Raw genomic sequence first — 24,880 nt, forward strand, 5'->3', positions numbered from 1 at the left:
AGAAAGAGAACAGTAATAAAGACAACCATCTTTGCATTAGCAAAGCTAACCAGAATTTTTTCTTTTGGGAAATGAATTAGCTTGCATAACCCAATGATCTGCAACCTAATTTTCCAAACATTCTGAAGTAGGAGTAAAAATGAACATATGATATATTGTCATGTATTTTAAAAGAATTTGGGTAAGACATATCAGTGCCCTTTTTCTGTGCCAAATAATAGGTAATTATTCCCTGCGTATAGTGCTTGTATCATCCAGAACTGCATCAGGATTCTTTCTATATGTAGGCAATAAGGTAGATACAATTTTGTAAGGGAAACCATTTAATATTTTTAGTCTAGTATAATTCTTGAGGGAATATAGAATAATTGCTACCGGAGTGTATCAAAAATAATGAGAAGAGAATGGAAAATATCAGTCATGGCAAAGACTTCTATTCAGTTCTGGAAACATGCATCAGGCCGGATAGGGTCTTTAAAAATAACATATTAAAGGAGACAAAAATAATCTGTTTTTTTTTAAACAACCTTAATTAGGCCAGAACAAATAATCTGCCTTAAGATAATGGCTGATGCAGTTTTAGACTGAATGTATCATATAGTCATGATTTATTGTAAATGGTGTTTACTGAATAAATGAATATGCAACTTATTAAGCCATACAAGCTTGTTTGATTTTACAAAGTATATTGTTTGAATCCAGTTGCTGTGTTTTAGTCACTGCATTATGTTTAAATGTGATGTACAAACCAGGCTGAATGGTAATTTTTCTAGTGAGGAACTGGAATCCTATAAGTTTCAAACATTTCCCTGCCACTCTAATTACTTTCCTTTCATTCCTTCCCTCTTTCAGATCCACTCTCCACACTAGGAGTTATGATGAGAAAATGGAGGGTGGAATACCGCTCATTATTTTAGTAGTGTGCCTATATTTATATCTCGATTAAAACCTAAGAATTTTGTAATGCCTTGTATTGGGGTGGTGTTGGGGCGACTGAGTGGAGCTGCAGTGTTTACTGGCCCAATGCTATTCCTGATGTGTCTGTGGAATTCACAGCAGACAATTACTCATTGCACCTAGAGAGAGAAAATAAAACTTAAAAATAAAAGATGAAAAGCAATGAATTGTCTACCAAAGATTATAAAGCAAACTTTGGTTTCTGTAAATTCAGCATTTATTAATACTATGTTTTAAACTTAAAGAGTGATTCCTGGATTTACACTTCCTATAAGAGTTTATAGCTAATAGAAAACCCATTTTTCCTAAGCAGTTCAAGATTTCTAGCCTCCCCCTTCTAAGTCAGTTTCTTCAAATATTCTTTAAGTTCAATATTTCTTCTCCTGTGCCTCAAATGGCTCTTTTAGTGAAAACTTTAAACATGCCATCATTACTGTTTTGAAAACAAGAACATGGCAGTTTATATCTATGATACAAGTTGGAAGAAAAAAGAGCCTACAATGCTTGATGATTCTCATATAAAAGCAACATTCCACAAAGAGACTAAAATTAAAAAAACTATTTATATTCCATAAGGCTGTTCAATCATTTACATATTCTATACTTTTGATACCATTTTCAAATAGAAACAATGCAACTTGCAGTTTGATTTTTCAATCATCTAACTTTTTGCTGTAGAAAAATCATCCAGGGATGTATTATATGCACCATTACAATATGCATGGTTATGAAAGGAGCTTCCAGGAATCTAAGGTTCCAACTCATCCTTTCCTAATGGCCCAGATTCAATCTTTCAAGGTACAAAAATAATCTCATATTAACATAAATAGTAACAAACATTTTTGTATAATTTAAATTGACTATATTTATGTAATTCTGTACATAAAAACTGCTTGCCTTCATTGCACTTAATTATATACATTTAATATTCAGTCACTCTCTTGAAGTATTACATTTGATCCTTGCCTCATTTGTTCTATAACTAGTCTTGGCTAGATAAGAGAACAAATTATATTAATGTCCATCAAATGTTGCTTTTGGTGGCAAAGAACCTATGTGCATATGAAATCCTAAACGTCTTTCGAAATATGTATGACATGAGGATTATAAAAGACAAGCAATAAATATAAATGCTAATTGTGAAGACCGTTGCCTATAATTTAGAATTTTAATAATAAACATGTTCATACTGGATAATGGAAATGTAAGCTTTAGAAACTTTAGAACTACAAATCTATTCTGATTTCTCCTTTCACTATTCTGAAAGTTTATTCAGCACTAATTTATACTTCCAAGCTATCCATAGATGAATTTTCTCAATGGTTTTCATTATCCCAGGATTCAGTCTAAGTATATTCAACATTCTTCCTTCTTTAGCAGAACTGCTGTAGTTAATGTTTTGCTTTAACTTTCCTTCTTGCATCTTTATGTTTCTTCCGACAATCCTGGAAATGTTGAAAATTTAATATAGTTATGAGCGATTTGGTATTCTAAAATTAATTAGCATTTCAGCTTTTAGCATCTAAGCAGGGTCCATAACACAGTGAATAGCAAGTTTTGGAAAATGTGGATAGAAATCAGTTTTCTCCTCTTCCAGCAATGCCTCACAATGAATCAACAAGGGCGAAATGCAGCTTTCTTACCAGCTTGGTTTCAAAGTGGAACTAGGATGCATACTGACAAATGAATACTATACAGAAATTGATAGATAGAAAACAGAATGAATCTTAGATTGTGATTTTGATTTGCTAGGATCCTGGATCAAAAGTGAGAAACAGTCTCTGGCCCAAATATCAAGACTATCTTTAGCCACATACCTCAAGCAATATTTGGCGCCTGCTTTCCCAATCCTCTGTTTCTTCATCAAGATCTGAAGCTTTATAGAATAGCTCGGGGCCCTCTAGAAAAAAAATAAAGAATAATGTAAGCTTTGTCAACTGCCTGCCCTGTAAACAAAAAAGAAGCAAATGATCCCTGTAAGCCAAGGGCTCAAGGTCTGCCTAGATGAAACAATTGTACTTTGGTAGCTCAAGGAATTACAGTGTTTTCTACCCTGCTGTTGAGTTTGCATGCTTTCATCCTCGTGGCCTCAGGGGGAAAAATGCATATATAAAGTTCATGGACCATCAGATTTAACACATTCTGAAACCTAAGATTTTCATGAACATTTCTCTTTTACAAGAGAAATGCCCTCTTCTCCGCATCCTTGTATTCCTCTCTCCTATCAACATTTGCTTCAAAGGCTCCCCAATTCTTTGAGGCAGAGTTTAAAAACACTTGAAAGATGTGGATAGAAAATTTTACCCTTCCAGCGCACTGATAGAGGCAAAACCATAAGGTCTGTCAGCCATGGGAGGCTCCTAATATTGTACTTGATCTTTTAAAAACAGTTTAAAAAAAATCACTGAATACTGGTGTTTGCAACCATTGTTCGGATAGAAGTTTCTTAAAACGGCATCAATTTTAATAATTTTAAAACTAGACTTCTTTGGCAACTAAAATAGATAATGTTAGCCACAGCAATCTGAACTCATGTTAAAACTCTCCAAAAATGTAGAAAAACTTACAGAAATTATGTTTACTGAATGCACAACAAACAAAACTTTGGAGACCTCTAAGTTAAAATAACTTTGATGTTTACATTTTAAGAATTAATCTGAAGAATAAGCATGTTGGTAACTAAAATAATTAAGATTTTTTCTGATTCTTACCTTTTAATCTGTCATCATCATGTGAGAAGAAGAAAAATCTAGTATTTGAATGTAGTACAGCTGAAGAACTGAAAAAGGAACAGGAGTATTAATTTCCAAAACAAAGACCCCCCCCCCTACTTTTTCAAGCCTGAGCAATAAATTCATTTTGAGGAAGAAGCATATCTTTTTATTTTCGGAGATGAATTAAATGAACAAACTACATAGTGTCTCGTATTTATTTGCTTTAAGAATCTGGAGAATTTGACCTCTCAGAAATAATCAGGAAATAGTCATATTGTTTTTTTCAACCGTGAGACAGCAAGAGCAGAAAGTAATGCTGATTGATTGAATTTATAAGGTGGATATTTTAGCAATGTATTCACACATTGTAAATGATACAAGACCATGCAGAAACTGGAGCTTCCTGCCTTATTGTCTTTCTTGTGCAGTCCCATATAATCTTTGGGGAAAGCATGGGGTATGATGGGAAATTCAATCAGAGGGGAAAGTCACATGACATTAGTTTAAGGCTTTCTGGCTGCTGCTAATGAAACTACAGTATCCAATATAGATAAGTGGCTTCATTTTGGGGGGGAAATATTTGACAGTCGATCATCTCAGAGAATGCATAACCTGCTTCACCATGTTAAAATTTGAGTTATAATCTAAAGTTCAATGAATACTGCAGAAGTATAATTTACCTTTCTTTGACATCTTGTACTTCAGTTGCTTCTGATTCTTCATCTTCTGAACTACTATCTTGAAAACGGGGATCTTCTTGCCAGGAAACTCTTGATGGTTTTAATATTTCAATTATGTACGGATCTGTAAAAAAGGAAAGCAAGACCCATCCATTTCAATATAAAAAAAAATTTACAGATAGCCCTCAGCTTAAAACAATTTGCTTAACAACCGTTCAAATTTATAAAATGTGATGTACAACCTAGCTTCACATTTATGATGGTTGCACTATCCCTTCACATGACCGCAATCTGTCCATTTGGCAACCAGTTTGCATTTACAACCAGTTGCAGAGTCCTGGGGTCATGTGATCATGATTTGCAAACTTCAAAGCTGATTTCCAATATTAAAAAAACATCAATTGGGGATTCTGGATTCACTTAACCATGTGATTAGTCTAACAACCACAGTGATTCACTTAACAAGCACAGTAAAACATGATTGTAAAATCAGGTCCTGTCCCTTGATGACTTGCTTTACAACCACATCATCTTACAATAGAAACGGTATGTAGGAAGAATTCTAATACTGAAAATGCGTTTTGTAAAGCAGGACAGCATTGCAAACCAAAATAATTAGTGTCCAGATTATACATATTAATTCATTTCTTAGATATTGGTCTCTAAGTGTGCAAAAGCTGGATTGGCATATTGTTGGTTATGAATAGTCAACATATTTATATCAATATGTATATTTTTATTGTTTTATTCCTTTAATATTGAATTCCAAAAATATTTAATATTTTTGCATTTATCTTTTTTTCTGTTTTATTGTTGTAAGTCACGCAATATCCACACAATGAGATAGGTGGCAAATAAATTTAATGAATAAATAAATAATCTATTTTCTAGTTGCCTAGAAAATGCAATCATAAACCATAATAAACCACAATAACTAAGACGTTTAGCTGAATCAATTGACAATTGACAGGTCTAAATGGAATTAAGAGAGTTGGTTGTGACCTATGACACACTACCGGGCCGTGTCCTATTCACAACCAGGTCACAGTAATATGAAAGGTAATAAATAGGCACCAATGGCTTCAATCTGATACCACTGTAAAAACCATAGAAAAGCTGTTGAACATATATTTCTGATGGTCCTGGTATGTTTATAATATTTCTGGGTAATATTAAAGTTCTGTAGAAATAAAATATAGAAGCAATGTTTAGATATGAGCAAATATTATGAAACATTAGCAAATGTGTAATATTATGGATCATTTCCATTCATTAAGCCTAGCAACCAGTGCAGGTAGTACAGAACTGGTATAACATGTTTCTATACATCTCTCATCAAAATAAAACCATTCTGTTCTTTAAAGAAAATACCCACACAAATTGCGACACAGTGATCAGATCTCAAAGGGTGCTAATGCAAAAACATGTGTTTGAAATATTGAGATTACGGTTTAGAATGTATAAAGATACCTTCTTTAATAGGTGATCTTGCCACTTCATCACCAAAAAAGGAAAAGGTAAAACCCCTGTTTCCTTCTTGCTCTTCAGCATTGAATTTTGGCATATCAGTTGAAGGGGCTTCTTCAGCAGCATCATTTTGGTCCCATGGTATTATTTCTGTTTTTTCATCCTGTTTTGTAGATGCGAGTGCTTCTTTTAAGTCCACTGCGATATTGTAAAATGTATCTTTAGACACCTCAGGCAGTTTCTGAGCTTCTTCTTTTTTCTTCTTCTTTTTAGCTTTACTATTTGATGTAAATAAGGATGTGTTAATTGCTAATATTTGACTGATCAAATATATAATTTTACACAAGTAATTTGTATTATACCAGATGAACCAAAGAAATACAAATGCAGATACTTCCACAATCCATTTTTGTTAATGTATTCAATATATAAATCCCAGTAAACACAATAACCTAACTTGGGTTATTTTTTCACATAGTAAAATACTTGAATTGGTTTATAATCCAATTCAAAAAAAGTATAACATTTAATTTCATAGGATGGATGACCAATGTGTCTTTTAAAAAAGGAATCCATTACTTTTCGAAGTCCTGACAATTAAGAAACATTTTAAAATTGCAACTTTCTTCTGAAATGCCTCCAAAGTAAAGATTTTCTTCTCATTCTTTCATTCCAATTCTTAATTAAAAACTGAAATATTTTATTCATTTGCTGAATAAAATAAATATTTGACTCTAAACAGTTACAGAGTTGAAGTAGTAAACTGGTCAATGAAAAGGCAGCTTAATTCTCATAATCAGCTACTGATGGAATTGTTACCTTTCTTTTTCAGCATTAACTGGCTTTTTTTCAAACACTGCATGATCTTGCCTTGTGGGGTCATAGCGTAAGGTATTCATATCTCTGTAAATAAATAATATTTATATTTATAACAATAAAAAGAATTAAGCATCCTTAAGTAAATTTAGATACCATTAAAAATTCCATGGCATAAAATTTTTCATTCTATGACAACATTTCTAAGCATGTCGAGGAACAAACTATATATAAATCAACAAAATGTCAAATAATTTTGAAAAAAACTTACATAAGTCTACATTTCTACTTAAAAGTAATCCTATTGAGTTGAATGGAAAAAAATGGGTTTAAGATTGTAGTATTAATTAACAATGTTATTCTATCTTTTTCACAATCAGCTATACATGTATTCTTTTATAAGTGTCAACAGGGGTGGGTTCCTGCCAGTTCTAACCTTTTCTATAGAAGAGTTCCATAAATCTACAGTGCCGTTTAGAACTGGTTCCAGCTCCCTCCCCCCACCCATCCGCACATCATCAAGATGAAGAGTGAGAGGAGGAATTCTGGGAGTTGAAGTCCACAAGTCTTAAAGCTGTCAAGTTTGAACACCCCTGGGGGTTTTTCTTTAAAGGTTAGGGATGCAAGGATCTTGTAGCTTGACAGCTTTAAGACTTGCACACTTCAGTGCCAGAGTTCCTGAGCCAACATTCTGGTTGCTAAGCAAGAGCGTTGTTAAGTGAGTTTCACCACATTTTACAAGTTGGCCATGCCACTGAGTCACATGATCAGCAAGCCACTCCCACAAAGCAGGCCACACCTACAGAAGAGGTTCTAAAAAATTTTGAAACCCACCACTGAGCGTCAAGAAATAATTAGCTTTCACATTTGGTTATATTATGAGAAAGGATTTTCAATTATTTCATTATTTATGGCAATGTTTCTATGCTTCCCTATTTCAGAAAGGACTTGGTATGGTTTAACAGTATAAATGCAGAATGCAGCCACGCGAGCGATACTGGGTGTACCGAGATACACCCATGTTACACCCATCCTCCGCGAGCTGCACTGGCTCCCTATCGGTCTCCAAACGTGCTTCAAGGTGCTGGTTATCACCTTTAAAGCCCTACATGGCTTAGGACCCGGATATCTACGAGACCATCTTCTGCCACATACCTCCCAGCGTCCGATAAGATCTCACAGGATGGGCCTTCTCCGGGTGCCGTCGACTAGACAATGTCGTCTGGCGACTCCCCGGGGGAGGGCCTTTTCTGTAGCTGCCCTGGCCCTATGGAACGATCTACCCCCTGAGATCCGGACCCTCCCCACTCTCTCGGCCTTCCGAAAGTCTACTAAGACCTGGCTATTCCGGCAGGCCTGGGGCTGTTGACCTCTTGAATGAGGTCCAGCCCCACTAAGGCTGAGTGCATGATGTATCTTTTTAACTTGCTTTGTCTCTCTATTTTAATTTTTTTTAGTATTCTTTTAGAGTTGTTTTTTATGTAAGCCGCCCGGACTCCTCCGGGATTGGGCGGCATATAAATTCATTAAACTTTGAACTTGACCTAAACTTTGAAACTTTAAAATCTTACAGTATTAAAATAATAAATAACTTCAAATCAGGGTTAAATGCTTTATATTTCATCTTAGGTCCATAGTTTCAGTAGTTCTCAAAGCTTGCCTGCAATGCTATATTAATTAGTGTTTAACTTAGGGGAGTACTATGAAAATAATAACTTATCTGGCTTTAGTTATTCTACTAAAGTATTTTTCATACCTGAATTTTTGGCCTTCTGCAGCTAGCTTCCTACGTTTGGGAGGGTCTATATCAATATGTAGAATATTTTTCAAGATCTCAAGATTCTTCTTCTTTTCTAAAGAAAGTTCCTCTTCTTCCTCTGTTACCAATTTCTTTGATTCCTCTGACAGGAAAAAAATGGAACAGACTTAGTTACTGAATTCACAGAACTGATATCAATTGCACTCAGCCATTACATCAAATTGTATATTATTTTAACACATGACTCAATATTAGCTCAAAGGTTGTGCAGGACAGAACACATGAGTACTTGGATTAAAGAAAAAAATGTAGCTGTATGTTAAAAGATTTTAGTGCTTTAATATTATAGTATTGGGTTGGTAATTTTAGGTATTTTTTTAAACATCTCACTTGTTTCAATGTTATTTCCTGAAATAATTATAAATAGTATCACTGTTATTTATATTGATCTAGGACCAAAACAACAATTAGAATTTGATCACCTTGAACCAAACTAAACTTGAAGGATTACTTATTAAGATGCAGGATCGACTGACACTGATTTGTAACCAAATTTGTGTAACTTGAGGCTTGCTTATAAGACCAAATTAATAGATTCAGTCACTGCCCAGGCTTAAACACACTAGCTGTGTTAGGACAACGTACATCATTATGAATCTGGATGAAAATAAGATTCAGACAGAAATAGCTCCAAAAATGTCTATGTTAATTAAACTATATTTTATTGTCCAAAAGTATTTTCTTTAAGATTAGCTACAACTTCCCCATTATCTATGCTTAAGAGAATGAATGCATGTAAATCTGATTCTCACTGCAACTATTTTGTACAATGAAGAAATCAAATTTTGTTACATTCAGATGAATTTCCCCCCTCTGTATATATTTTCTTCATACTTTGGTTAGGTTTAATTTAAGATGCCTATTTCTATTTTTCAGATCAAAGGATAGGTCCTCAATAATCACTATCCACTGTCTACATATCATTATTACTAAGGTTATTAGATTTTTATCACACTTATTATATATATATATAGGACAATTCAAGGTGGTAAACATACCTAATACTTTTCCTTCCTCCTATTTTCCCCACAATAATGACCCTGTAAAGTAGGTTGGGCTGAGAGAGAGTAATTGGCTCAAAGTCACATAGCTGGCTTTCATGAATAAGGCAGGACTAGAATTCACTATATCCTGGTTTCTAGGCCCGGACCTTAACTATTGGCTTTCCAGAGAGATAGTAATATCTCTATGCCAATAGTAATGTGTTGTGGCTCGGTAGGAGCCTTTGGAGCTGCTATCAGACTCTGAGAAGATAACAAGCAGCTGTGGCTCATTAAGGATCTCCTCCTGCGGATAAAAGACTGATGGTGCCACGCCCTAGTTGCAGAAGTCAACGTTCGTTCGTTCATTCCGTTCCTGTTTTAGTCAAGGTTCCCTGTTCGTGTTTATGATTCAGAGAAACCAACTTGGAGAAGTGATTTGCTGTAAGAGTTTGTTTTTGCATTTGCTGTTTAACGTTTTGCCAGAGAATTTATCTGTGTTTATTTTGGGCTCGCAGCTAGCCCGAGCCGGGACTGATAAAAGTATTTCCTTTGAAGTTCTGCCTGGCTGTCGTTTCTGAACGAACAAGGTAGGGGTCAGAACAGTAATGTATTACAGGAGGTATAGCCCCAAAACAACTAGAAGGTCTCAGGTCATCTTCTAAAATAATTCATAATTAAAACACATATCTATGTTCAAACATTTTTCATCATTACCAGTTTACAGTGGAAGAAGTTTCGAAGAGATTCTGTGAAATATCTTTTTATATTTTGAGTTTGACTCTGTTAAGTACAAAGTATAAAAAATGTAGATGTAAATATGCTAATATACTTAGTGTTTTTTCAAGGGAAACATATGTTACTCCTCTTTCCACTGTATACCTTAAGTTAGTGTAAAATGTTTTTGAGGGACCTTTTGATCCATGCAGCGGAATTACTGCAAAATAAATATTCAAAGGAATTATAAAAAGAAGTTTATTGTAACAAAGTCTTGCAAGCATTCTACTAGCTATTAACAGAATGCTGTATATCTTACCTTCCTGGTCACTATCACTTTCAAGGAAACGAGTATCCATACGAAATCTTTCATCTGTGCCAAAATGTGACTGTAAATGCATAAGCTGCAACAAGAAAGAGTAACAGAGGGATTACATTCTTCATTGCAATTATTTTTTTCAGAACAGATTTTTTTTTCTAGAATAGCTATTTTTGTAACGTGTTTTTCTTGGCTTTGCTCTTGAATTTTCCTTGGTAAACCAAAGTCATAAGCATAAACATTTTTTAATCCTTGTGTACCTCTTTCAGGTTTGCCCCTTTTCATGTTTCTCCTTTATTTCTTATCTATGGATATTCTCAATCATCCAGGACATGGTTGTCCCAAAGTTGCTTTTCCAAAAGCTGAACTTTCTTGGTTTTTTTCCTTGAAAATGTTTATCATCCAAGAAGTTTCTTTAGTTCTGTAACTGAGGAAATGAACTGAAGACACTTCTTGGGCGAGAAGCCAAACATTTTCAAGAAGAAGAAAAAAAAAACCAAGAAAGTCCAGTTGCCTTTTGAAAAGCAATTTTGGGATATTCTTTACCTGGTGATACATTTTTTTGGAAGAAATAAAGAGAAACCAGGGGACACAAAATTGTTCATTGTAGAGAAAGACTGGCTTATAGAAAAATGCTTACATGATGCAAGACAAAAACTGATGAAATGAACATGATTTATATCCGAACCTTAGAGACAGAAGCATGTGACTTCCCAGGTGTTTACATGCTGGATAAAACTGCTGGAAACTGTACACAATATTAGGAACACTTTGAGAGCCTGCCTGGCTTAAACACCAAAATATATGGCTGTGTAAGTCTTCTACATGAAGATAAATTATTCCAGAATTATAAGAAGCGATGAAAATAATACACTAAAATAAGTATACCAACCTTCTCTCCAGCTTTTCCCTCAAACTGAGGTTTGATTTTGAACCGATCATTTTCGTCAGCTACAGTGTCTGATTCTTCGTCACTGCTCTCAAACAGCTTCCCAGAAATTTTGGGGGTGAATTCCTTGGGCACAGAAATGAACACACATTTCATTTCAACAAACTCATTCTCGGGGTAACCCCAAATGTTTTCAGCAAGTACACCACCAGCTATAGCAAGATAAGACGTGAAGAAACTATTCTCCCCACCCCTCCCAAAATCTCTTTTCTTCCTCCCTTAACCATGGTCCAAGCCATTCTCTTCCACCATAAATAGGATGGTAATGGTTGAGATAGATGGTACCTGCTTGTTACCTAAACTGTTTGCTGAAACTAACAGAATTTTGTCTGTTCCGTTTTAAAAGAAAAACTCAAATGATTTCCAATTTAATGGAATCTTGCAGAATTTCTTCACCCCAACTTGGGAGAACAGGCCTGTTGTTAAACAGTGTTACTATTTTAACAACAGTGTAGCAGAGCAGCGTAGCAGTGCTACATTTTGTTAAGTATCTTAATTAAGTTATTTTATACTTATTTGTGTCTTAACTCAGCCTCGCTCTTCTATACAATTGTTAAACTTATTTATTTTCTTCCTCCCCTTTCTTTTTAAGTGTTCTGACTATATCTTTAGAGGCAATTATAATTTAAAATTAGTGGATATGTGAATTTTTTTCTTCAACCACTAGCTACAGAAAATCTTTGTGGAGACGTAAAGATAATCTCTAAGGATAGAATAAATTCCCTTCTAGTTTGCTCACCTTTACTGGGATCTTTCCTGAAGATTCTTCTTCAGCATGCTCTTGTACTTCATTTTCATTATCTGAATCAAACACGATGTGCTTCTGTTTATTTGTTGACTGAATTTGCTAAAATTACAGTAACAGTTAACTAAGAATTATTAGGAACATAGATGATATAAAATCAAGGAGGGAAAAGAAACAGATGCAATAATTAAAGGGTCTTGTGGCATCTTATAAAATTGAGAATAATAGTATCATTTTGTGTGGATCAGACTCAAATTCATTAGATTCATACATACATTTTCATCATTCTATTCCCTTGGGGAAGCAATGTTATAAGTGTAGAAGCAGAATAAGAAATAGTAGGACAAAAATTTAAAGGTACAGGATAAGAAAAGAACATACAGTTAAATCTACTTTATATCAAAATTATTCACCTCTCCATGCCTATCTTAGTTTCTATCAAAATCAGTTTTATATATGTAATTTTTTTTCTTTAACTTTCTTTCTTTCCAAAGAGCTCATTAATTCCATACAACCACAAATTTCACCAATCTTCACCATCCTATCACTCTTCCTTCATACATTTATGATTCAATCTTCATTCGTTCTTTCTTTCTATATCTCAACTAAGCAATCTCAATTTCTTTCATATAAGTCACTCTCTTTCCTATTCAATTTTGCATCAACTCTCACTTCCAGAGAGATGAGAAATGTCTTGCAACTGAATGATTTGCTAAGAATAAAGGTACCGCAAATGAAACTTTTCCTATCTGTGCTGATCGATAGATGGAAATAGTTAAGTGCAATTTATCTTCGCTTTGGTGCTCTCCAAATGCTGCAATCTCATTTACTTTCTAACAAATGTGCTTAAGTTTCAGTACATTACGAATGGAACATTATTGAAGTAATATTTATATATTTTACTTACTGCTTGTTTACTGTTAAAATTCAGGTTATGATGAACTACAAGAATTATTCCACGTAAATATAATTAATAAATAATTAAAAATATTGCTATATGTTTAAGTTCTAAATTATGTAAGTACTGCACAATTCCTCCCAGCATTAGTCAAATGAAATAAATAAGCCAAATGAAATAAATAGGCAAATGAAACAAAAATTACCTGGTTGGTCAGAGCTCCTTGAATAATTATTTTCTGGAGCTCCCGTTCTTTCTGCCTCTCTTGTATTGCTGCCAATCTTCTCTCATTGTCCTGCAGTTGAATTCCCATGTTGTCTGATTTCTTTGTTTTTCTGGGAGAAGCTGAGTAGCTGCCTTCATTTTTTGGAGAGCCATTTAAATCTTTATTCTGTGTAAGACTGGAAGTTGTTGGTCCCTTGGAAACAGACTTCCCACGTTTGGCGGGTTCACTTTCAGACATAATACTTACATTGTGGCTTATTTTCTCTGCCTTGTGGTGGTCAGAATGATCACTTGAGTTTCCAGAAAGACCTCCTTTGGCAATGCCCAAATCCAAGTCTTTCAAGGGTAATGGTTTAGAGTTAAGTTTCTTACTGGCAGAACTTGAATATTTTACTTCTGTAACACTTTTCAGAGACTCCACTTCGAGTTCAGAAGAAGTGTGTTTCTTTCCATTCACATTTACATTCAACTCGCTCTCAGGCAGTACTCCAATCAGTGACCCCAGTCCCTTGAAAGGTTGAAAATTCACTTTTCCCTCTTTTCGTTTCAAATCATCTTTGTCACATCTCTCTTCTTTTAAAAGGTCAGCAAGTATTTCTTCAGGGCAAATACATTTTTTGGAAGTGGTGGGAATTGTGGGGGTCTCTGGGGCAATACCAGTTTTACTACCTAAACAGTGACGGCCTTGGGGTTGAATGGTCCTTTGAATTATTTCATTATCTTTCTCCGAATCTTCACTACTTTCACCAGCTAAATTCTCTAAATCTTCTAAGGTAAGATCTAATCGGAAGCCACTTTGCATCATGGATTCATAATCGTCATCCCCTTCAGACTCACTTGTGTCTGAACACGGACCTGAGTTTTCCTCACTCTCAGATCTGCCCCTGTCGAGAGTAGTTTGCTCATCTGATCGTTTTTTGGATTCTGCTCTTTTTTCTCCTCCCGCTTTAGACCCTTTTGAACCAGAGGATGGAGGCCTTGCAACCCGGATGGTTTTTGGGGGCTGGCCATCATCCTGCTCTTTTGTTTCTTTCAAGCTCTCTAGAGATTCATTTCTCTCTTTTTCATCAGATACTTTAGTCACAGCTATAATTTCATCAGTGTCAGCTGAATCATACTCAGATTCATTTTCTGCAGGCCTTATTAATCCATTGCACGCTTGGGCTCTGTGTGTGTTTGCTTTCTGTAGAGACCAATGAGTACTGTATTTCAGCTTAAAGTCATCACCGACAACCTCCATATTATCCTCAGGCACAATATTAGAATTACCTTTGTGCTTTTTTCTCTCGCTTGCTTCAATTGCTCTGATTTCTTCTTCTGAATCTATATCATCATAACGCAGGTTTTTTATATGCTTAGAACCTATGGTTCCAGCTTTAAGCTTTGGACCTGAAGGGTGCTGATTAGGTTGCTTCTTGGAGTTAGAGGTGCGGTTCTGAATTAGTTTTGCAGGGACGACATTTGCTGGGTTTGATTCGACTTCGCTTAGGCTGTCACTGATTTGTATTTTCATTTTCTTTTTGGGTGGCTTCTTAGCTTCAGGGAATTGTCCTTGCCGTTTCTTGCTCATAATACTGTCAGCTTCTTGCAAATGCCAAGTGAGCTGCGAAATGGGAACTGCATCTATAGGTTCTTGATCTAGTTTTTTAAGGTTCTGGCAATATTTGGAAGGGTCATATTTTATTATGTTAGTTTTTGCATTAAGGAACATAAATACCATTGTACAAGTAAAAGTTCAGACATTCTAGAACAGTGTTTCTCAACCTTGGCCACTTGAAGATGTTCGGACTTCAACTCCCAGAAACCCCCAGCCAGCGAATGCTGGCTGGGGAATTCTGGGAGTTGAAGTCCGGACATCTTCAAGTTGCCAAGGTTGAGAAACACTGTTCTAGAGAGGTTTAAAAAAAATAAAAGGCAGAGCATTTTTTTAAATGAAATCCTATAGAGGTAGTGCTCCACTTACAAGTTTATTTAGTGACCATTTAAAGTTACAACGGCACTGAAAAAAATAATTTGACATGTCTTACACTTACCACTGTTGCAGCATCCCCATGTCACATGATCAACTTTCAAAATGCTTGGCAACTGGCTCATATTTATGATGATTGCAGTGTCCTAGAATCATGTGATCTTCTTTTGTGACCTTGGGACAAGCAAAATCAACGGGGAACCAGATCCACTCAACCATACTACTAACTTAACAACTGCAGTGATTCACTTAACTGTGGCTCAATTTTTTGAATGCAGATCATTACAAATGTTAATAGAGCACAAAGATAACCCATCTTAGTCTGTCATAAATAACTTTTTTAAAAGTTGAAAAATGCTCAGCATGAAAATGTGAGAATTACTCTTCAGTCAGTGAAAAACAATAGGATATCAAATCTGATGTTTCAAAAATAGAAAAGGAGTGAGCAATCCAGAAAAGAGAGGACTAAGGAACTTATGACATGGGGTGGAAAGGAGAAGGAAATGCCAGAATTTCTGAGTACTGCTTCTATCTACAGGACGTGTTCTTGAATCATTGCAGCTGATGGCATGCTTTGATATGACCTCTTATTTTCTTCAAGAAATATTACTTTATAGTTTGACAGAACTATTAATGTCTTTTCATACATTTCTATTGCCACTCAACAGATATTTCAACTGATTATATTTGTCTGGCGTTTTTTTCTTACATGGGCAGCAAGAAATATGCTCCTGAAATACTATTATTTAGAGAATATTAGGAATTGGGGTAGTAAAATCTTGCAGAAAAGGATATTTTGCTTTTGTGTTGATCTTTCAGATGAAGAATAGGTAAAACTCTGCCAAATTTACTAACCACCCAGTCCTATTAAAAGAAATAAAATAAGTATTATTTTGGGGAATGTTTGCAATAAACTTTTACAAAACTGTTTGCAAACAACTTTCAAAGTTTGCAATAACATTTGCAAAACAACTTTATGAAAAGAAAGTATTTAAGCAATGTAGCAATTTTAAATAATTTTTTTTAGCTAAGCAATACAATTTTGAATTTAGCCCATTAGTGTGGAGGAACAATATACTACATTTCTTTCCTTTACATTTACCATACCTTATGATTTGGTATTTCTGTTCCTGGCACTGCCTTCACATGGAAGTCTACAACTCCAGACTTCTTCAGAGATTTTTGAATATCTGTCATACCATTATAATCTGTTTTTTCCTTCGTTGCAACCGCTTCTTGCCGCTCCCGTGCTAGTCTGCATCACAGAACATGATTGTAGTTTAGTACTAATTAAACAGAGTGAGAAAGCAAAAAAAATAAGTGAAAAATTCTTTCATATTTCCATAGTAACCCCTTCTACTTTGCAACATGTCTTAGGAGTGGATAGGAGGTAGCTCGAGACCTACTGGCTGATATTTGTGCGATGTGTGAAAATTATCAAAAGGTTCTATCTTCCATAATTATAAGAATAAGAGCTGTGTCAATTCACAACAAAGCTCACTCCCATCCTGCATCCCCTAAATGAGGTTGCTAAAAATAAAATACATTTCTTTGGGATCAAAGTGCAAGTTCAATTCCACAATTAGAACGGAGAAAGATTTTCTCAATTCTCTATTCATATTATATAATTTCCACTGTATTTTGCGACTCTTCTCTCTATTGTAATCTTACAAGCTTCATTTCATTCAAATTCCTTCCTTCCACACAAATGAATGAACACACCAAATGCCAGGTTTCACCCAGTCTAGTGGTTCTATTTAGGCAAGTTCATAAGTAACCCCAGAATTTCTGATATATAAGTTAAAATCAGAGAATTTCAGCAACTGCCGTGTTTCCCAAACAGGTTCTACAGATAGCAATAATATCCAAATTGATCATCTCCTTCTCTTTCTCACTCTGTATAACAGGCTCAACTTTGAATCAGTCCTTTGTTTTTGCAGCAGTCAGATTTGCTATCATGGTTTCACTGCCAGTGTGAGAAGTAGCTCTTGCATTAAAGATCTCCATTAAATATGTTGCTCATACTGCATTCGCTATTTTGTTGTAATGTTTTCTTAAAACCCATTGTAAAATCTAACACTGCACTGAGCACTTTAACCAGACAAGTCTCCTCTTCCATTCTTCAGTTCTCCATGATCCCTCCAAATCTGTTTCAAAGAATTGAGGGAGACTCAATACTAGAATGTGAGATAAATGTAGGATTACTGGGACTAAGTGCTTCCATCCTGTTTCCTGCCACTAATGGAAACATACAATTGGATTCTGCCTGAACTACTTATAAAGATGAAATTATATCTTTCTGTGAAAAAATCTTTATTTGCTAACATGTATGCAAAACTCAATGGTTTCCACCAGAAGCTGTATACAATATGTTAAGTACTACCTGTGTAAGAAGCTCTCTTTTGCTAATTCGATTTGCAGTGTCCCACCTTTCCATTTTGTCTTATTTAAAATCGATATACCTTTAAAGACAAAAAAGATCAAGTGATTATTCTGCTCATTGTTAAAACATTATAAGCCACAAATTCTGGGTTGACTCAAAGAGAAGAACAAGGAGCAGTCATTTGGGAAATATAGTGCTGGATTCAATCTCATGGGAAATTTTCTCATTTGGAGAATGGGAAAAGAGAATGCCTAGCATGATAAGAAGAAAATATTTCAGATTTTGAAGGACAATTGCTTAAGCATGCTTGGAAAGCTGATATCCATAAAGGAGTAGGGTGGAGCATGACCACATAAGGAGATAGGAGATATTCAGTTAAATATTGGAGATGTTGCAGCAAACAGTGTGTTAGAGCAACGGTCCCCAACTTTTGTGGCTTAGTGGCCCAGTGGAAGGGAGAGGGGAGGGGAATCTGGCTGTGCAGGTGGCGGGCTGGTGTGCACATATATGCACATGCAGTTTGACTTGTGCAAGTTGAACTGCGTGCACATCTGCAGGCACATTGTCCCACGGTTTGTTCAAGTCAATCTGCACATACATCCGTGCATGCGTGCTGGCCCACCATCTGCATGGCATGTTGTTAACAGGTCACCGCTCAGAGGTTGGGGACCTTTGTGTTAAAGGGTTATTTGAAAGATATGTATATGGTACTCTCTTGCCCTTATCAATAGGATGCACATAAATACAGAAATGTTTATGGCAACTTGCACTAAAACTAAAGATAAATAACCTATTGATTAAGAGTTCCACAATACAACTAAAAAAAAAAGGTTGTGAACTTCATCAGACTTTTCATGTCCAGAGATTTTAATATGATTAACAAGTTTTGGTTCTTTCATTCACAAGAACCAAAAACAGCATTCACAGTTTGTATACTTACATTTTTTAAGCTCTTTTTCTGAAAGGAGGATGTTAAGGTATGCAAATGTCTTGGTAGGATTCCCTGTTTAAAAATAACGATCTGATTATTCAAAAAAGAAAAAAAAACTGATTTTCAAATTGTTTAAAATAAATATGTGATCATTGCCAAAAGTAAAACAGAAATAAGTAACAGCAGAATTGAGTATATATTTTCTTAGCACTATATCTGATCGATAGAGCTTATATCTGACTGCCTAGGGCTGCCATTACAAAGTGGATGAAATTATTTTTAAGCAATTTTAAAGTATTACCATGCTCATCCTTCCGGCTAATGATTTCAGTTTCTGTAACATTTCCAAACTTGCTAAATCTTTCATATAGTTCATCTTCAGAAACTGTATGACCAAGTCCTCCAATGTATAGTCGTCTTGCGAATGAGATTTGTTCCATAGTCAAAAATTCAACAAATGTCCAAGGTACTGTCCTTTCAGCTACAACTTCTCTGTAAAATGAAAAGATCATAACAACAACAAGATATTGTGAACAATATTAAGAATTACTGTGGTACAAAATATCTTCAGGGCAATCCAGGTCATAAAGTTTTGTAAGGTCTTCAGTTTAATATTTGTTTTATGATAATTTTCTAACCCTTGACTATCTGTTAAGAATTAGTATGATACTCTGTGTCATCAATAAGTTGTGTCTCAACTTATTGATGATGTAACCCTGTTATATCACTTCTGCACTACATTAACCATACATTAACCACAATTCAGTAATATATATATAAACAGAAAGAATTACAAACAAAATGCCAACTTGTCCATTGCTCCTATGTGTGACCACGAAGAGAAAAAAATCTATTTAATGTTCAATGTTGCTTTAAGAGATTTCATTTACTGTTATGAATGAACTATAGGTTTTGGAACTTAAGTTAAAATAACGGAAAGAAAATAGCAAAGAGGAGACAGCCATAATTCAAGCTAAGAAGAGGTAGGCTGGGACAGTAAAAAAAAGTTTCTGATGATCATTCACATAAACAGTATATATAAATTGACTCTTTTTAATATAAATTTTAATACAAATATTATTTTAATGTTTTATCGTGTTGCTTTTATTTGGTTGTAAGGCACCTAGAGTTGCCTTTACACAAGATGGACAGCATTTGGATTTATAAATAAAAAAAATAAAAAGCATCCTAGTATTGAAGCAGAATTCTAAACAGAGTAATTAGCTCAACCTATTCAAATCTTCAACAGTTTAAATTTTTTGCAAAAGTCATGGGTGAGGGGGTCCTTGGTGCTCTTTGAGCTTGTTTATTTTGTTGCCCAGGTTTCATTACCCAAAGTAGATAACATCATCAGCACTGGTGATGTTACCTAGTTAGTTAATAAAACATCTGCAAGAAAACAAGCAAGCTGAGAGAGCACCAAAGACTGCTCATTTAGAATAGAATAGAATAGATATAGAATTCTTTATTGGCCAAGTGTGATTGGACACCCAAGGAATTTGTCTTTGGTGTATATGCTCTCAGCGTACATAAAGAAAAAATAAAATACATTATTCAAGAATAAAAAGGCACAACACTTAGTGATAATCAAAGTTACTAATAAGCTATCAAATCGTATTAGGAAATAAATAAAAACAATATAAATTAAAAAGATACAAGCCATAGGATTATAGTAATAAGTTGGAAGAGATAGATACTAGTAAGGAAGAGAAGAATAATAGTAATACAGTCTTAGTAAATTATTTGACAGTGTTGTGGGAATTAGTTGTTAAACAGAGTGATGGCATTGGGGGGGGGAACATTTGGGGGAAAAACTTCAACCCTGAGCTACAAATATTCTCCTTCAGAAGTCATCAACCCTGCTGTGAAGCTTATCTTTTCAAAACTGAGCCCTTCTAGTTTTAAAATCGTCAGAATGTCCACAGCCGCAACCTCAACCAGACAGAAGCCTGCTGATGCTGCCTTTATAAGCTGGAACGACCCCGCTCGGGCTATTTAAAAGCCTCACCTTTTAAATTTAAAACTCTGAGAGTGATCTATCTGCCTTGGACTACCACATCCGAACTGTAAAGATCCGCACGGCTTTGAAGTGGAAGCACAGAAGAGAAATAGGGCCCCCTCTCGCTGCCGCCATCTAGCGGTCGCCGGGATTTATGCATTTCAGATCTGCTAACCTTGCTTTGCATTGGGGAGCGATGTCCGAACACCAAGACGGAAACTGGCCACCAACCCTCACTGTAACTCACCACTAAACGCATCGGACTTAGTCGCGGGGGGAAATCCAGGCACCGCGATCCCGCACTTCGAGACGTGCCCTTTTGCCACCCAACACGGCGCCCAGCGTGGCCACAACTGTTGCTCGTCGTCCCCCTTTTTTTCCCCTCGCCACTTCCGCCATGCTACCTTGGGAATTCTGGGAGTTGAAGTCCACATTAGCTTAGCGTATCGAAAGCGGCTATTCTATTAGATTTGGGTTTCTCTTGAAAAAGACGCAAGACGGAGAAACTCTGAAGTGTTAATGGACGGCGGTGATAAGTTCAGATAAGCGCAATACGCTTCTCCACCCAATCCGAGTCTCCAATTTGTACAAATGCCTGGATCTGTGAGTATATTTTTTAGCGGAAGTTCAGATGTTAAGTCACTCTTCAATATTTTGAAGCTCTATGTTCTCATTTTCTTAGTCGGATCCTCCCCCCTTCTCCTCCCCCTCCCGGCACAGTTGGATCGAACTATCGGATAGAGTTAAATGGGAGATATGAAGAGAAAAGAGTTTCTAGGCCCATTATGCTGCGCTGCAGAAATGCTTTGTGGCCGAGTAGCGTAAAACTTAATGTAACGTCACCCATAAAAAGAGAAAAACTACCACCGGTTCAGTATCGAAGCCTCTCTTGTCTTTCTCCGTCTCCTCTCCCCCCCTCTGTATTCTGCAGAATAGTAGCGCCCGAGACGGCTTGCTTTGGCGGCTCATTCGAAGCGGCGCAAGAGGCAGAGTGTGGCTTTCGGCTAGTTTGATCAGCGGGTCTTCGAGGACGATCGGCGGGGTCTGGTCCGGGGAAGGTACTGTAGTGTGTAAGCATATCACGCTGTGGGTTGTTTTGCTTTCAGGCCTTTCTTCGCATAATACAGAGACTTTGGAGTGTTTTTCTCTTTTTCCTCTTTTCCCCCCAAACTCCCAACTGTTTCTTCCTGCAGGATCCCCAGGCTTAGGCGATTAGGTTACTGGCATCACATCTCTGACTGCTTTTGAAAAGTCTGCTTTTCAGTTGTGGAGTTGGAAGTCGTGGTCCAGCAAACACAGACTGCCCTAATGAAAACTCTCCTGCATTATATTTTATATGAATCACCCTTTTGCTTCTGGCATAAAGTATTACAATTCATATTTTAAAACCCAGTGATCCCTAGAATAGGTATAAATTGTTGGATGTGAGGGTGATCTGGCTGCGACATCTGTCACCCCATTGATCGCCAGGGTTGATTCCGCTGATCTGGCTGGCTAGGCGGGTGTCCCCTTCCTCCCTCACTGCTCCATGTGTGTTCCTCCCTAAGTTGCGCGCTCAGTGGAAGAGGACGACCTTCCCAAATAGAAGGTCAAGGGTATACGATAGCTGCGCTCCCCTGCTAGAACCTCCAAACAAGCTCAAGTTATAAATTGTTAATGGTACTTCAAGTATAGCTTTCCACATCATAGAATAGAAAATAGAATAGAATAGAATAACAGAATTGGAAGGGATCTTGGAGGTCTTCTAGTCCAACCCCCTGCTTAGGCAGGAAAAGCCTACATCACTTCAGACAAGTGGTTATCCAATCTCTTCTTAAAAGCTTTCAGTGTTGGAGCATTTACAACGTATGGAGGCAAGTTGTTCCACTGATTAATTATTCTAACTGTCAGGAAATTTCTCCTTAGTCATAAATTGCTTATTTCCTTGATTAGTTTCCACCCATTGCTTCTTGTCCTACCCTCAGGTGCTTTGAAGAATAGCTCGACTCCCTCTTCTTTGTGGCAGCCTCTGAGATATGGGAACACTGCTATCATGTCACCTCTAGTCCTTATTTTAATTAAACTAGATTAATCTACATTAATCTTCCAAGAAAGCAAATAATAATAATAATAACTCCGCCGTTGCCGGTCCCAAGCCCGGATGAGAAAGGAGGAGGGTTGGGGTCAGGTTGGCAACGGGCCCCATAAAAAAACCCCGCCAACCCATACAATATGGTGAAAGAAACGAATAAAAATTTTATACCGCATCGGTCGTTGCGCGGGTTAACAAGGGCCGCGGCAGATATTGGGGTCCCTGGACATCCGTCGACAAGTGGGCTACAAGTGGACCAGCCAACAAAATAAGGTCACAATCATAGACATCGCAATACCAGGTGATAGCAGGGTCGCCGAGAAGGAACATGAAAAAATCACAAAATACCAGGACTTAAAAATCGAAATTCAACGACTATGGCACAAACCAGCAGTGGTAGTTCCAGTGGTAATTGGCACACTGGTGCTATTCCAAAAGCACTGGAATTACATTTAAAACAGTTAAAAATTGACAAAATCACCATCAGTCAAATGCAAAAAGCCGCACTGCTTGGATCTGCACGCATATTACGAAAATACGTTACGACGTCCTAGGCCCCTGGGTGGGGCCCGACTAGTAACCAATGCCAAATCTGGCGAAACAACTGGCCGCTGTGATACAATTGTATAATAATAATAATGGCCAATTTCTGGAAAAAATAAAAGATAAAATGGACAGTGAACAAACTTGGTTATGGTTAACAACAGGTACATTGAAGAAAGAAACAGAGTCACTAATCCTGGCTGCGCAAGAACAAGCTATCCACACAAATGCCATTAAGGCCAAAATCGAAAAATCCTCTGATGATGCCAAATGCAGACTTTGCAAAGAAGCTGATTAAACTGTTGATCACATACTCTGTAAAAAAATCGCGCAGACTGATTATAAATTGCGGCACAATTCAGTAGCACAAATGATCCATTGGATTTGTGCAAAAATTATAATATTAAAACAGCAACAAACTGGTGGGAACATCAGCCTGAAAAAGTCACCGAAAATCAGATGGTCAAGATCTTGTGGGATTTTCGCATACAAACAGACAAAATACTGGCGCATAATACACCAGACATCACATTGGTTGAGAAAAATAAGGTCACAATCATAGACATCGCAATACCAGGTGATAGCAGGGTCGCCGAGAAGGAACATGAAAAAATTGCAAAATACCAGGACTTAAAAATCGAAATTCAACGACTATGGCACAAACCAGCAGTGGTAATTCCAGTGGTAATTGGCACACTGGGTGCTATTCCAAAAGCACTGGAATTACATTTAAAACAGTTAAAAATTGACAAAATCACCATCAGTCAAATGCAAAAAGCCGCACTGCTTGGATCTGCACACATATTACGAAAATACGTTACGACGACCTAGGCCCCTAGGTGGGGCCCGACTAGTAACCAATGCCAAATCTGGCGAAATAACTGGCTGCTGTGATACAATTGTATAATAATAATAATAATAATGCTTCTTTATTTTTGGCAGACTGATGGAGACAAACTGAAATCTTTAAGTTAGGAAAAGGGGAGAAAAAAGTTGCCTAAATGCTGTATTTATATTAGTTTTTGCTCTTTAGGAAGATTTCTGAAAAATGAATAGCAATGAACTTCAGGCCTGCGAAGATGAAATTAAATCTTTGGAAGAAGAAATTAAAATGCTAACAGAAGAATATGAACATTGTCAACACAAGTCAATGGCATATACTGAGGCAGAAATAATGGAGATCATGTAAGTAATTTTTGTTTGTTTATTTAAATAATGTACATGGATACCCATCTCTGAAGTGACACTGGGCAGACTACAAAGATTAAGACCCAACAATTAAAGCAATAGGGTGTTAAATGATACCTCTCAAATGATAAAAATATATGGCTAATATGGTTAGCCTACCCTCCTGACCAAAATGCCTGGGAAACAGCAAGGTCTGCTGAATCAACAAAAGGCCAATTGAGTCAACTCCATCTAGATCTTTGGTGGTGGGGGAGAATGTTGTTGTCCAAGTAGGTGCTACCATGTATTTGGATTGCAATTACTAAGAATTTTCCTATGATTATTACACTAAAATCTTGGTATTCAAAATATTGTAGATAATTATGTTCCTTAAGCTGAGAAATTTTAAGAAGGTTTATTAAATTAATCAACATAAAAATATAATTTTGCATAAAGTCATCTGCATAAAAAACTTCATTCCTTTTGCATAAAAGGTAGGCCAGCAGTTAGATTGTTCCATCCATGAAATAT

General features: G+C 36.3%; 2 protein-coding genes across 5 annotated transcripts in view; one reads left to right on the forward strand and one right to left on the reverse strand.

The window, feature by feature from the left end:
• Positions 1–1,138: 1,138 nt before the first annotated feature.
• NOL8 (nucleolar protein 8) lies at positions 1,139–20,944 on the reverse strand. Of its 3 annotated transcripts, none has more exons than XM_087709132.1 (17): positions 20,816–20,944; positions 18,871–19,061; positions 18,579–18,641; positions 17,639–17,717; positions 16,363–16,510; positions 16,048–16,119; positions 13,267–14,970; positions 12,158–12,265; positions 11,362–11,484; positions 10,470–10,554; positions 8,391–8,535; positions 6,638–6,721; positions 5,822–6,096; positions 4,352–4,475; positions 3,669–3,736; positions 2,775–2,857; positions 1,139–2,402 (listed from the first exon to the last, which is right to left on the reverse strand). In XM_087709132.1, the coding sequence occupies exons 2-17, from the start codon at positions 19,007–19,009 to the stop codon at positions 2,349–2,351; spliced, it is 3,354 nt and encodes a 1,117-aa protein (XP_087565258.1). In that variant the 5' UTR covers positions 19,010–19,061; positions 20,816–20,944; the 3' UTR covers positions 1,139–2,348. The 3 variants fall into 3 exon arrangements, with proteins under 3 accessions (XP_087565258.1, XP_087565257.1, XP_087565256.1); XM_087709131.1 differs by having other exon boundaries at positions 20,744–20,944; XM_087709130.1 differs by having other exon boundaries at positions 20,578–20,944.
• Positions 20,945–21,390: 446 nt separating this feature from the next.
• CENPP (centromere protein P) overlaps positions 21,391–24,880 on the forward strand; it is a 151,856-nt gene continuing 148,366 nt past the window's right edge. The window contains exons 1-2 of one of the 2 annotated variants that reach the window (XM_087709134.1): positions 21,391–21,626; positions 24,216–24,367. In XM_087709134.1, coding sequence (XP_087565260.1) covers positions 24,231–24,367 — 137 coding nt within the window. In that variant the 5' untranslated portion in view covers positions 21,391–21,626; positions 24,216–24,230. The remainder of the gene's footprint in view (positions 21,627–24,215; positions 24,368–24,880) is intronic. The other variant, XM_087709135.1, reaches the window with a different exon arrangement.

This window comes from Thamnophis sirtalis, unplaced genomic scaffold (assembly GCF_051295495.1).
Source record: "Thamnophis sirtalis isolate CommonGarterSnake01/CBP01778 unplaced genomic scaffold, rThaSir2_p1.2 scaffold_3, whole genome shotgun sequence".
Lineage (NCBI taxonomy): Eukaryota > Metazoa > Chordata > Lepidosauria > Squamata > Natricidae > Thamnophis > Thamnophis sirtalis.